General features: G+C 41.8%; 1 protein-coding gene across 1 annotated transcript in view; it reads right to left on the minus strand.

Moving 5' to 3' along the window:
• Nucleotides 1-14,427, minus strand: part of LOC113251208 (protein POLR1D-like) — a 42,220-nt gene that overhangs the window by 10,869 nt on the left and 16,924 nt on the right. Inside the window, exon 2 of the mRNA XM_026493050.4 lies at nucleotides 5,649-5,723. Within this exon, the coding sequence (XP_026348835.1) occupies nucleotides 5,649-5,723 (75 nt within the window). The remainder of the gene's footprint in view (nucleotides 1-5,648; nucleotides 5,724-14,427) is intronic.

Below are 14,427 nucleotides of genomic sequence, written 5' to 3' on the forward strand. Positions count from 1 at the left end.
GAAGGATTAAAGAATACCATAATTTTCTGGAAAGACTATTGAACTACTTCTTCCTTTTCCAAATATATATTGGTGTGAGGTTGGATTTTCTTCGTATACTTCAATCAAAACAACGGACTGCAGAAGCATACATGCAATTCCAGGTGTCTTTTATAAGCCAGGCATGAAGGAGGTTTGCAAAAATATTAAACCATATCGCTTTAACGCAGTATTTTTTCCCACAAATACAGTTATTTTTATAAAAGGTATATTATTTCCTTTAACATGTAATAGGCTTATTATTTTTAAATGTATTAATAAATAAATCCTTTAAAATTGCTCAATTTTAATTTCAAATACAGTAAATACTGATGATAATCCACATAAAAAAGGTTCTCTGTGGTCGCCAATAGTTTTTAAGAGTGTAAAGGACACTAAAACCAAAAAATCGGAGGACCGCCATTACAAGACAATTGAGAAAAATAGCCATGTCAGCAGGAGTTCTTATCCTGTAGACTAATGGGAACTTGGAAGTTTCACATCCTGTTCTCCCAGGATCCACCTCTTCTAAGTCTGGAATGCTTTACTTGGTCTGCCATCTTTTACTACCTTTTCAACATGCTTCTCCGGAGCTCCTTCATGGGAAGAGGCTGCCAGTTGTCCCCAAATATCCGTTCTTTCTTTCTTCTACAGTAAAAGAACCCCAGATTTTTGTCTGGCACATGACTTCCTGGGGAAAAAAAGACTGACTTCCTGACCTTATAGCTGAGCTGGGTGAAGACATGAAACGAAATTCTGACCAATGGCGTGTATGTAGAAATGGTGTGCGCAACTTCTGGGCAGTGCCCTTAGAGGGAGGGGGGCGCACGCCATCCTTCTCCTTTTCTTCCCTTCTGCTAATTGAAATGGGGATTGAATGGCTGCCACCACACTGGACCACGTGGAAAAGAATCACACCCTATGGCTGGGAGATGTGGAAAACCGGGAGAAACCGGGGTCCTTGACAACTTTGTGCAACAGCCGACCTTGCTGATATAATGCCCAATGAGCACATCAGTACTCCCACAAACGTCAAGATGACCCGTGCATGTGGTAACTCTCTGCAGGGGAAACAGCTGACACTGATACACTAGTTCTTTCGCTATCAGAAAGTTCTACTAAGCCAGTAAGTGGCAGAAAGATTGTCAGGATAAATGACTTCCATCCGGGGAGCTGCCTAGAAGCAACTGATCTCCCTGAACACTCCTAACACAGCAAGAACCCTGACTGACATTTTCTTATTCACTTGTCAAGCCATGAATTCATGATTGAGCTCTACACTGATTCTTTCACACGCGGTACTGGGTTGGGCCAGTGGCTGTGGTCAGCCTGATCACAGCCCTGCCTTACACTGAATGCCAAAGCAGCCTGCCCCTGACCCAGTTTGTACTGACGTGATTCACTTGAGCAGAGGCGCACGTATCCCTGTAAAGGACAGAGGAGGGCTGGAACGAAGGTAAGAGCAGATCTGACTAACACTGATGGACTGCTGCATGATGGGAATCATGCCGAATGTTTGCATACATCTTATCTCACCAAATTTGTGTAACTATCCTTCCAGGAGGTGGGTATTTTCTTGGATCTAAGATGATTGCCTATGTTACATACAGATTGACTCGCACTGGATTATTTCATTTTATGTCACTTCATCCATAAATATATCAGAATGAATTTCTGAAAGAAAACATCTTGAAAAAATGAAGTTAACAGCAAAACCCTTATCACACTTAAAAAATCCACATTAATTCAAAAAATCCACATGAATTAATATCATCAAATAACCCCATTGTTTCATAAATGTCTTTTTATAGTTAGTTTGGATAAGGATCCAAATAAAGTATATATTTTATTTGATGTGTCTCAAATCGATTAATTCATAGGCTACCCCTCCTTCTTTTCTCTAGAATTTGTTAAAGAAACTGGGTTGTTTGTCCTGCAGAGTTCCCCACATACTGGACTTTGTGACTTGCGGTCAGGTAACGTGTTCCTCCGCCCTCGGTACTCCCTGCGAACTGTAGTTCTCACTGGAGATCTGATCAGATTTGGGTTCAATCTTTTGACAAGGATGTCTCCTAAATGGTGCCATGCTCTTCCTACTGCATGTTTCCGTGGCACAAAGATGGGTCAGTGAGTTCAGGTGTGGTCAGTCTGACCTGGCCCAGATCGGTCCCCAGCAGCTACTCATCTGGTCAGGTTAGCGGCCAGGGACCTTTGCCGAGGCCCAGTGTGTCCTCGGGGATTGCAAATGAGGACACTCTTTTTATTTTAACATCGGGTTTGCGAGGTATAATTCACACAGAATAAAATTTATCCTTTTTAAGCAACAGTGTGAAGAGTTTTGATAACTGTACAAAGTCATATAATCACATCAATCAAGATGTAGACTGTTTCTGTCACCCGCAGAGTTCTGCAGTAAATCCCTTCCTTCTGTCCCCATTTCCTGGCAACGAGTGATCTGCTTTCTGTCTCTACAGTTCTGGGTTTTCTAGAATGCCCACATAAGTGGAATCTGACACCGTGCAGGGTTCTGTGTCTGGCTTCCTTCCCTTAGCAGGGTGTCCCTGAGATTCATCCGCGCAGTGTGTCTGCTTCTGTCCCTATGGAGTAGCACTGAATGTATGGCTAGAACCTCAATTTGTTTATCCATTCCTCAGTTAGTGGACATTTGGGCTGTTTCCAGTTTTGAGCTATAATGAATAAAAGTGCTATGCATGTTACTGTGCATATTTTTGTGTGGGCTTCAGTTTTCAATTCTCTGGTAATTGGTTAGAAGAACTCTCTATGGTGAATGCATAAACAGCCAGGTAATTTTCAAAATGGCTGTACAATGTTCATTTCTGCCAACAATATGTGAGCGTTCTAATCGTTCTACATCCTTATCCTTATTTGGTACTGTCAGTCTTTTTTAATTTTAGATATTTTAGTGCACGTATAGTGGTAACTAACTATGGTTTTAATTTGCCTGTTCCTGATAACTAATGTTTTGAGCATCTCTTCATATGCGGATGGGCCAATCCAGTATCATTTTCAGTGAAGTGTTTGTTCAAATCTTTTGTCCGTTTCTAAATCAGATTGTTTGTTTTCTTATTGAGTTGCTAAGGTTTCAAATGAATGATCTTCTTCTGTAGTCCTTGTACATTTAATAGACACAGTTTTACAGGGAAGTTTTCTTTCAATAATTATTGGGTAACCCTGAGGTATAATTTGTACAGGGAACAGGATCGATGTTTTATTCTTATCTATTTACCAATTTTATGAATAATGACTTGGTTCCACAGCATTCTCCAAAAGGGACCATTAAGCTTCTTGCTGTGATTATCATTATGACTTTATGGATTTCAACATGTTTTAGGTATCTCAATCAGTATAGCTTCATTCTTCTTGGTGATCAAATTATCCCAGCTGATGGGAGGCCTTTCAGGTTGTTTCCTAAATCTTTCTTACATCACTTTCTGGCTCCTCTAACATTTCCTGCCTGTGTATTAAAAGTTTGGTCTTACCACAGAGAGGTCTGGCTTCTGGGAGGTAATCTCAGTTCTGGGAGGTAATGTCACATCTGACAGAAATGTCTTTGTTTAGGATAGAAGAGTAAGAGTTGACCACGCCCCCCCCCCCCCCCAAAAAAAACCTCCCAGCCATGTGATTTAGAGTGGGAGCTTTGGGTCATATGGTCTTGGTCAACCTGGAGACTGAGATCAACCATGTGAACGATCAAACAGTCATGCCTAAATAATGGAATCCCAATAAAAACTTTGAATGCCAAGGCCTGGGTGAGCTTCCCTGATAAGCTGGGTGGGTAACATGTCCTGACTCCACCAGGAGAGGACAACAGAAGCTTCATGTTGAAACCCTCTCAGACAATGCCCTTTATGCCTCTTACTGTGGTTGATTTTAGTCTGTATCCTTTCCCCGTAATAAACTGTAACTGTTAGTATCATAGTGTTCTGTGAATTGTATGAATTTGTCAGTGACTTAAGGAAGCTGAGAGTACTTTTGGGAACTTCCTGAATTTGCAGTTAGTGTAAGAAGTGAGGGCAGTCCTGGGGACTATGACCTCTAACCTGCTGTTTGGTGAACTCCAGGCACTGCCTCGGATCTGCAGTCAGTTATTTTTCTAAGGTTCTTGGTCCTCTTTCAGTGAGAAACGGTATTTATATTTCACAATCTGGATGCCAGGGGCACTCACTGCTACTGAGTGGGTGGTCATCATTTCTAGCACTTTTCCATGAACAAAGCTGGAAAAAGCTTTTCTTTTTCTTTCTTTCTTTTCTTTTTTTTTTTAAAGAGAAAATCTAGCATGGCTTTGTACTGTTATTTCCAATTCAAATTTAGGATTATAGGTTTTTACTTTGAGTTTATATCTGTATCTCTTTGACACTGGAGATCTGGGTATTTATAACAAATAAATATTTACTTTGCTTTATCCTGTTATATAATAGTTCCAGAAAAACATCAGTATTGTTGACAATATGATGATTGAAAACAATTTACGATTTTTTGGTAGTTCTTTTGTTTTTTGTTTTTTTTTTAAAGATTTTATTTATTTATTTGACAGAGATAGAGACAGCCAGCGAGAGAGGGAACACAAGCAGGGGGAGTGGGAGAGGAAGAAGCAGGCTCATAATGGAGGAGCCTGATGTGGGGCTCGATCCCATAACGCCGGGATCACGCCCTGAGCCGAAGGCAGACGCTTAACCGCTGTGCCACCCAGGAGCCCCTGGTAGTTCTTTTGGATATAGAGTCAAATTTCAGATCACATGAAGGCGTTCCTCTATGTGTGGCTAAGCCATCCACTAAATGGCTCTTTAGGTCTATTTGCTTTATTTTGCTTGATTTTTAAGGATTGCCTTTTTCCTCTATTTATTTAACTTTGTTTTATATTATGTAAACCATGTGCATGGTTCTAAGAGTCAAAGCTACAGAATAAGGTACATTCTGAAGTCTAGTTTCTACTCCTATTTCATTTTTACATCTCACTCTTTTTAATCACCCACAATCCTCCACTGTAGTGGGGTCTACATTTTAGATAAAAGATCTAAAATCAGCATATTTATTGAATGCATGTGTTATTGTTAAAGTAAAGCTTAAAAATGCTTAAGATTAAATTCTTAAGGTTAAATTCTTCCTTTGTTCTTAAACTTTAAGTCTTAGAGCTGTTTTGTATATAGAAACTGCAAAGGCAAACTTTAGTTCTACGCAGCTGAACTGACACATAATCAAAATACTTACAAGTAGAATTTTAAAAAGAAATTTCAATTTACCAAGGACTATAATGAAAACGGAGATCCTCAAACAACGGACACTGCTATATCACTCTTACACGGTGCCAATGGGCAGTCATATTGAATGTTTCCTGGGGGTTTGTGAACAAAGCGATGACAGCGCCTTAAGACCTACTCTCCTGTCCACACCTCCTGCCCTCTTCTTCGTGGTCTCAGAGCCCCCCAGGTCTTAGAGCCCCCTAATCCAGGCCGTCAGCAGAGCTCCCACTCTCCTGCTCCCCTTTGGGTTGATTTCTTCCACAGCCACAGTCTTATATTCCCACCATCTGCTAAAGATTTACATATCCACATCTCCATACAAGACTTTCTCTTTAATATTGTTTAAAGGAAGATTACTCGAGAACTTACCAACCCATAGGTCCCATTGTTTCTGCTCTCGTTTTCCCACGTTGTGCCTCTTTAAGCAGCTCTTCAATTGCTTTCCTGATGGGGAGAAAAAGAGATTTGAGAGGTAGTCACTATCCTAAATTCTGAAAAATCAGTTCTTTCCACATATATGACCTTGCAGAATGAACAGTTTTCGAAGCATAAAATTTCAAAAGTGGGGAGAAATTTCCAAAATTTAAAAAACATGGTTGATAGTTTTGAACATATGAATAACATTAAAAAGAAACTTTTTATATGAAGGGGAAAAACACTGAAAACTGAAGACAAAATGACAAGCTATATCCATATTTAAATGCTAAATGCATTATTATTCTAAGAAATAATAATGAACCCAACAAGGATAAGTATGCTTTTGCCCCTTACTGAGTGAGAGAGAAATGAACACTCTTTGCTCTATTAATGGGGACTGGAGCTGATATATAACATTTCTGGAGGACAATTTGGCAACATGATAAACAGCCTTCAAAATAATATATACCTGTTGACCTAAAAATTCTACTTTATCTTAAGAACATGGGCACAGTGTGTATTGGATAATTGGCGGGGGAGGGGGGGCGTGGACACACAGAGGGAGAGGGAGAAGCAGACTCCCTGCTGGGCAGGGAGCAGGGAACCTGATGCAGGGCTTCACCCCAGGACACTGAGACCATGACCTGAGCCAAAGGCAGACGCTCAACCGCTCAAGCGACTGAGCCACCCAGGCGCCCCTGGATAATTTTTATTTCAAATTTATTTGCACGTATATATTACATAGGAAACCATTTGGAGGGGTGTTATCATGATGGTAAGATGAGTTTCTGGGTTATTAAAAAATTTTTTTTGTTTGCTTTTCTGCGTTTCCTATCTTTTCTAGAGTGAATCTATGTTATTTGTACAATTTTTAGAAAGATATTGGGGAAAAAACTCCAGAAAATGTACTTATTAACCATATTCTGAGATTTTACTATGTCTAAGATACTGTGCAAGGTGCTATGGATAGTAAATAGGAAGATGATCATTCCTGACTTTACCATTACTTATGTTACAGAAGTACGAAAGTTAAGAAAAGAAAGGTATAAAGTTGGAAACAAATACAGTTCAAAGACAGAACTATGTATCTAATCACAAAATTTTGAAACTGGTAATTATACATTGATTCTATATAAAAAAATTTAATTACGCTATTATATTACTATGGATACAATTTACATAATCCTCAAATGATGTGAACATTCTATGAATATTTTACAGTGATTCTTATTTTATAAAAGCACATAGCTTAAAAAAGCAAATATTATTTTAAAAAAACTTATAATAAAATACAGCAGTCCTCTGCATTATCCTTCTCTACCCACATCCAATTTCAACCTTTAAAAAAAATCTGTTTCTCCTGGTATTTACCTCCATATTGCTATTAGTATGCTGTCAAACTATTTCACCACCTTCTTGATCTTCAACAAACCTATCTGGCTATTTTTGTATAATTTACATATTTTTAAATAAGCTCCCATTAACAGTGAGATCTTTAAAAAATGTCTTTTCAGCTTACTTAGCAGCTGACACTTTCTGCTCCATCCTGGAGAGCCCACTGGCCCAGGTCAGCAAAGAACCAAACACTGACAAACTTAGGTGCCCTCTGACCCCCTGCCTGGCCTTGTTCAGTCGGATTGTGTTTCACAGCCCAGACTCCTGGCATCGGGAATAGGTAAGCTCATCTGCTTAGCACATATCCTCTGTCGGGGAGGCAGACCCTCCCCTGCCCCACGGTCCCTCTAGCTGGACTTAGAGCCAAACTGACAGAAGACCGATTAACAGGAAAAAATCAGATTCAATACTGTACATAAGGGGATTCCACACAGACATGAAATTTCAAAGACAGTGAGGCAACGTGAAGCTTATATGAGGCTAAGGAGAGACGTGGGGCCTGAGGATACAAAGGGGAGGAAGACCATTAGCAGGAAGGTGAGAGGAGAGAAAAATAAGGTTGCTCTATTATGCAGATCAGTTTCTTAGGTAAAGGGGAGTCTCTGTTAATAGCTCTCTTCCTGGTTCAGGCTTTCCTTTCAAAGTAAATTTAGGCAGTTGAAGGGAAGGTAGAGAGCTTTTCCTGCATCTGCTGGGTCTTGATGAACTCAAAATCATCTTTATGCCAAGTGGCCCATCTTGGGGCAGCCTGCCCTTGGCCCCTACATGTCCTTTCTCCCATCTCTTTACAATAATAGTAATACATCCTATTGATGTGATCTGAAGGCTTTGTCTCATCCCGTATTTCATGAAAAATGTATCCTATCTAGCTCCGAAGATCCTTTTTCACCCTCACAGACGTAAGTTAAAAAATCAAAGGGTAAAAATATTCCAAATACACCTCCTCCCCCTCCCCATCAGGAAGGGTGGCCGTTTCTAAACGAAAACAGGAATCCATCACACTTAGATCCACACGTACTTACATCTCTCTTCCTGACAACAGAAAGTTAAAAAATCTTAAGGGAAAAAGCTTGTTTGGGCAGTTCTCCAATTACGAACAAACTGTCTATCAGTCACATATAAGCTAGAATGCGTTTTCCCATAAAATCCATGTTACAATGTTTATCTAGCTCTCTTGGACCAGCCCGAAAAGCCCGTTTGTGTCCTAGTACAGCTGAAATGCGGCACATCTGCAGAAAACAATACTCAGTCCAGGACCTTGCAGAGATCCCGAGCCCATATTCTAGGCACCTTCAAGAGTTTGACGTTGATTTTTTTTTTTTTTATTTGACAGAGAAAGCGAGCACAAGCAGGGGGAGCGAGAGAGCGAAGCAGGCTCCCCACAGACTCTCAGGACCCTGGGACCATGACCCCAGCCCAAGGCAGATGCCCAACTGACGCAGGTGCCCCAGAAGTTGATTTCTATATAGTTTTGACTTCATGTAAAACTATCTCCAGCACTGTCCTTAACTTCATCTGCCGTGATTTCAGAGATCTGACTTACAATCACAACCAAAGAGAAAAGAAGGTATGGGTATGAGAAAGGCTGCGGGGGTAGAAGTAATTCACTTGTGACAGAAGACCGGGGTGGGGGGGGGCATGCTCAGTCTCCAGCAAGCATGGGAGATGGGCCCCCACTGCCCAGGCTGGGCTGTAACCACACTTGGTATTTGTAATTGGTTTAGCTGGCATGGAGCTTTATCTTTGGCCAAGTTCTGCTCTGCCGGAACAGGACAACATGGTTATGGCAACTAGTTTACAGATAAGGAAAGCGGTACCCTGCCTAACTTGCCCAAGGCTGCACTGCTGTGATCCTGAAGGAGGAGTAGGGGAGAAGGGACAGGGGAGGAAAAGAGGGGGTAGGGGAGGGGAACAGGATGTAGGAAAGGGGGAGAGGGGATAAGGGGGCAGGCGAAGGGAAGAGGGAACAGGGGAAGGGGAGAGAGGATGAGGGGGCACAGGAGGGGGACACAGAGCAGGGGAAGGGGAGAGGGGGCACGGGAGGGGAAGGAAGGTAGAGGAGAGAGAAGAATCCAACACACAACACACCCCCGGCACATGTTTAAGGCTACATATCCTCTGATCTTCCTGTTCTGCCACGTATCTTCTCCACAAACGTTTGCACGGCAAGTCCTGAGGCATCCTTTCCCCTTTATCATTAAAGACAAAAAATACAATCAATGAGAGGAGGGAGGCCGCCGTGCCTGCACTCACTCGTCTGCACTCCCTGGGAGGACCAGAGAGGCCGAGGAAGGAAGGACTGCGCTCCATTCTCCCTAAGAATGTTGAGCATTTGTTACCACCTCCCACCCCAAATTCTCCTGCCCGTGCTCTGACTGCAGGGCTTTACTGCCAAAAGAACGACTCCTAGCAGTCGCATATTCTGCCTCAAAATAACAACACCATCTTCAAAATTCAGGGGAGGAGAATAGAAAGTCAGGTAGTTCTTCGGGGTTCGGGGTTTGGACTGTGGGCGCTGTTGTTTTTCCTGGAAGTCTTGCTAATGATTCTTCGGGAAGGAAGGAGCAGAGCCAGCTTCTACAGCACGTTACCCCAGAGGCCGAAATCATCAAAGATTATGAAACATCAACCTCAGGAAACAAGAGAGTTATTTAACAAGAGGATGAAACGGAAGCGTAAGCTGCATTAAAATACAGCAAAAGCAAACAGCAATATGGAAGCACTAAGTACACAGAGAGCTTGAGCAAGTGAACAATTATTCAGACACAAATTTAGTTCTGGGTAATTTTTATACTGAGATTCTTCCACATCCTAAAGGTGTCTTTGTAAAACAAGTTCATCACATTAGAATATACAGTTGGATGCAAACAAGAGGTCCAAGCAAGCCAGCTCGGCAAGCGGACCGTTCTCTGGGCACGGGGACCAACTGCAGAGGTTTTCAACCATCCACGTGTGGACGGTCTCCACCCAGTTTTCCATCCTGGCTGGGCTTCTGCAGGCCTGCCTGTTCGTTCCATTAGCCAGCTGGTACATGCTTAAGGAATGTAAACGGATGATAATAGCAGCTGAAATAGAAGCCAAGTGGCAATGCAAATCTGGTGCAAAATCATCTTAAAATCCAAAGTGGAGCAAATTCATTTTGAGTTATCTGGGTCTATGTTTCTTCTTACTCACATAAATCAACCGAGCGTTAACTAACTGTATCGGTATATAGAAAGGGGAGCGAGAAAACCAAGGCAACTGAAATCAAACAACAGAGATTGAGAGTTGGCAAATTAAATAATGAGGAACAGGAGAAAATGAGATCTCTAAAGGAATAACATCAGAAAAGCCAAACATGAAGTAGTTGTTCAAAGAAGACACAGAGGGGGAAAAAAAAGGACAGAGAGAGTCCGAAGCGGCTTCCACGGTGCTGCTAATGTCCTGATTTGTGACCGAGGTGCTGGTGACCTAGGTGCATTCACTTTGACTGCTTATCACGCTGTACACTGAGGATTTGTGCACTTTTCTGTATGTATAATTATAGTTCCAAAAAAAAAAAAAGATCACTAAAAAAAAGTTACCTTTGATCAACCAAGTGTACAGTAGCTGTCACATGATGGATGGGAAAAGCAGTTCAAATAAGTTGTATAAGACTAGCTGAGGGTCTTGTGTTCAAACGAGCATAAGCTGGTGACAAGCACACAGACTCGGAAAAGGGGCAGAAACCGGTGCAGCGACATTGGCTGTTGCTGGCCGGGCCCAGCGCATCACCAGCGCGGAAGGCCACCAGCTCATGCCCGAGTCGTCCACACAGAGCAGGGCACGGGGCAAAATTTACAAGCAACGTTACTACAGCAATCTCAATGTCTTCCCATGGAGTGATAAGTTTTGAAGGAAAAAAAATGGAACAATTTACTTGATCTTTAGTAAGGATTTGATGTCGGACCACAGAGCACTGATTAAAAAACAAAACAAAACAGGGACAGACGATTCGGATCACTGCTGGACACCTGCCTACGGGCTCATATCAGTCAGCAGTAATTAGCAGTGGAGTGACCGCGTGGATTGGCAGAAACCATAGGACAAAGCGTGGGTTCTGTATTATTCAGTGATTTGATTATAGATATAGATGAAGAAATTCAGGCCGTCCTTATTTAATTTCAGAAACCATCAAATTGTCTGGGTTCACCTATCAGCTGTAAAGAAAGGTAAGAAAACTGAAATTGCGGAAAAGGTTTTCGAAGGTAAAACTGAACAGGAACATTGAGATCATTTGGGAAATGAAAAGAATTATTTATGGATAAAAGATGGAAGCACAGGAAGTTAATTCTACAGGTTATGTTAAATTTGGCCAACCTCTATCATTCTAGCATTCACTTTATTCATATTCATCTGTAATATGATTTATATGGTGAGCAAGGCCCTTCCCTGTAGAGGCTTATAGTAGGGACTGTATATCAAATAAAGAGCTGTACGTGTACATTAGAAATAAATACCAGATTACTTAGGGGAATGTGGAGAGGGAGCCTCAATATATTTTTATTTATAACATAACAGGGAGAGTTATGGGGAAAGTTGCTTCATTTTAAACAACTTATGCTGATAAAACACCAGAGGTCAATGGAGGAGCATGAATTTGAATGCAGGATTAATGAAACTTGATGATTTCATGCCAACATTGATCAGAAAATAAGAAGGAAGTGGTATTTCAAGCAGTGCTGGAAAAACCAAACATATGGATTGCTTTTTACTTTGACGATCATAGCCCTACAAGGTGGTTATGAGGATAAAGTATTTCATCTGGATGGAAGTGTTCTGATTAGAAGCACAAGACATAGGATAGGTGTTTTTTACTTGACCAAACTCCTAGAGGTCAGGAGACTGGTCTTTTTCACTCTAGTTTCCCCGTGCCTGGCACAGGGTTGGTCCTCAGTTGAGATTTCGGGAATGAATGGGTTCTGGATGTGAGTGGGACAACAGCGCAAGGATTTAGAAGTAAAAATGCTCTCTGCAGCCAGAGGAGGAGATGCTGGGGGAGATGGAAGAGACGATGCTGAAGGACACGAGGAGGATGAAGACACAACAGTGAGATCATGTGTCGCAGGGCAAAGAAATGCGCTGAAAGGAGCCGATGGCCACGGGCAGCTTGGGCCTCTCCCGCGGCGGCCCGGCGAGAACAGGAGCACACCAGAAGCGCAAGCCGGGCAGCATGGAGTATTAGGCCACAGTGGCAAAGCCCAGACGTGCACCTAAGATGGCGACTCTGCTCAGAATGAGGCACAGTGGGAATTTTTCCTGTCAGGATGGAGGCTGCTTGAAAATCTCAGCAAGCTTGCATATCTGGAAAACACTTTTCCCTTTGTGTGCTACCAGAGATAAGTGACCTTTGTGTGGCTTCTAATATCATTCTTTTTCGTCATGATGCAAACAGGTAAAGCCCACTTCGTTCGTCTCTGTTCACATTCTCTAACCTCCATCTCTTAGTGGAGACGCTAATTGCACTTTGAAATACAAGTACTCAGCGTTGGGAGTCTGAGCAAGCTACTGGAGACTGAGGTGGGAGCTTATTGGCCTGTCTCCCCAAGGCCTTGCCAGACATGACATGCCCGGTGGGACTACCACATTCTTGGGCCTTAGCTTTGTGAGTCCAGAAGCCCAAGTGTGGCTGGGACACCCAGCCCAACAGCGGCACTGTATCTGCCATTACACGGGGAGCTTTCCTCAGGCCACACTCTCTGTCCCAACCGCTCTGCCCACCAGCCACATCCTTGTCACCAGACATCCAGATTACATTGTTTCCTTCTCTGCAGGCCTCTCCTGATCTCCTGTTTCCTCCACACCAGTAGATGTTACTACCACTCCTTTCTCTTAGGCCCACCGAGGGGCAAATAAAGTCCCACAGACCATATTTGGAAATATTTATAAGTTATAAAATAAGCTAAAAGCTATTAAATAAATATATTCATTTCTACTACCATTTTAAATATACCTTCATTACAATAAAAATAAAAAACATAAGCTATGTTTTTTTTTTTAAATGACTGGAAGTCAGCAAAATACCAGAGATGGTAGTACTAACTTACTGCACACACTGATAATTCTGTTTATGAGTTGGTAATATTTGGATGAATACAGAGAGATAAAGATACACATTCATATATTATGAATTTATTCCATAAAATTTATTTTCTTGCCTTGATTTCAGCAAAATCATTATACTGTTAAAATCAAGATTTTTACATAAATTATGTATTTTTAAAGATTTTATTTATTTGAGAGAGAGAAAGAAAGCAAGAGAGAAAGAGAGAGAGAGCACGAGCTGGGAGGAGGGGCAGAGGGAGAGGGAGAAGCAGACTCCCCCTGACTGGGGAGCATGCTATGGAGCTCGATCCTAGGACCCCGAGATCATGATCTGAGCTGAAGGCAGATGCTCAAGCAACTGAGCCACCCAGATGTCCCCATAAATATGTCCTCGGGACATAAATTATGTCCTATCATGTTCTAAATAATCTAAAGTATTAAAGTATTAAAAAACAACATGTAACTGCATTTAGTGTGGATAAAATTTTAATATATTTGCCAAAAGGTTAATTACCTTAAACGTAAAAAATTGAAAACCCAAGTTTCCAATGTTTTAAAATTTTCCTATAAAATAATAATTAATGAATCAGTATCAAACCTCTTGTATGCTCTATATAAACCTACATATTTACATATATACAAGGAATATGGTTTAACACTGCAAATGTCATTCAGCCTCCATGTAGGACCATTCCTAGTACTGGCCTAAGTCACAAGAACCTGTAGAGCCATGAAGTGAAACCCTAAGACAAGCAGGGAAATGAAAGCTGAGACAATTCAACAAGCTAATGTGTCTTTTCTCTTCTAACCCCTTCTGCAGCTCAAATCCTCCCTGTGTGCTAAAGGAGTAGCTGCCTCAAAGTCAACAGTGGTACAACCCACCCATCTCCATTCAAGGATGCAGGTCAGAACATGAAGGGGGTGTTTCCTGGGTTACAATCTGCACTGAGTGCCAGATACCTAGTGACAGAGGGACCTGTGTGTGTTTGGGATATATGGGGCAGCCTTCCTCCTTTGAATATTGATAAAATAAGCACTTAATATGCACCTCTAGGGTTATGATGAAATGTAATAATGGCAACAGGACCTACATACCACGTATCGTACACCTAATCCTCACAACTCCTCTATGTAACGGCTAGTGTACTGAGAAAGAGGTAAGGAGAGAGTAAGGAGAAGAGCCACGAGAGCCAGTAAGCGATGGGCCTGGGATGTGAAGTCTGCGGCCCATGATCTGGGTTAACTCTTACACTGCTCTATTAGAAGGCACGCT

This window comes from Ursus arctos, unplaced genomic scaffold, assembly GCF_023065955.2.
Source record: "Ursus arctos isolate Adak ecotype North America unplaced genomic scaffold, UrsArc2.0 scaffold_10, whole genome shotgun sequence".
Taxonomy (NCBI): Eukaryota; Metazoa; Chordata; class Mammalia; order Carnivora; family Ursidae; genus Ursus; species Ursus arctos.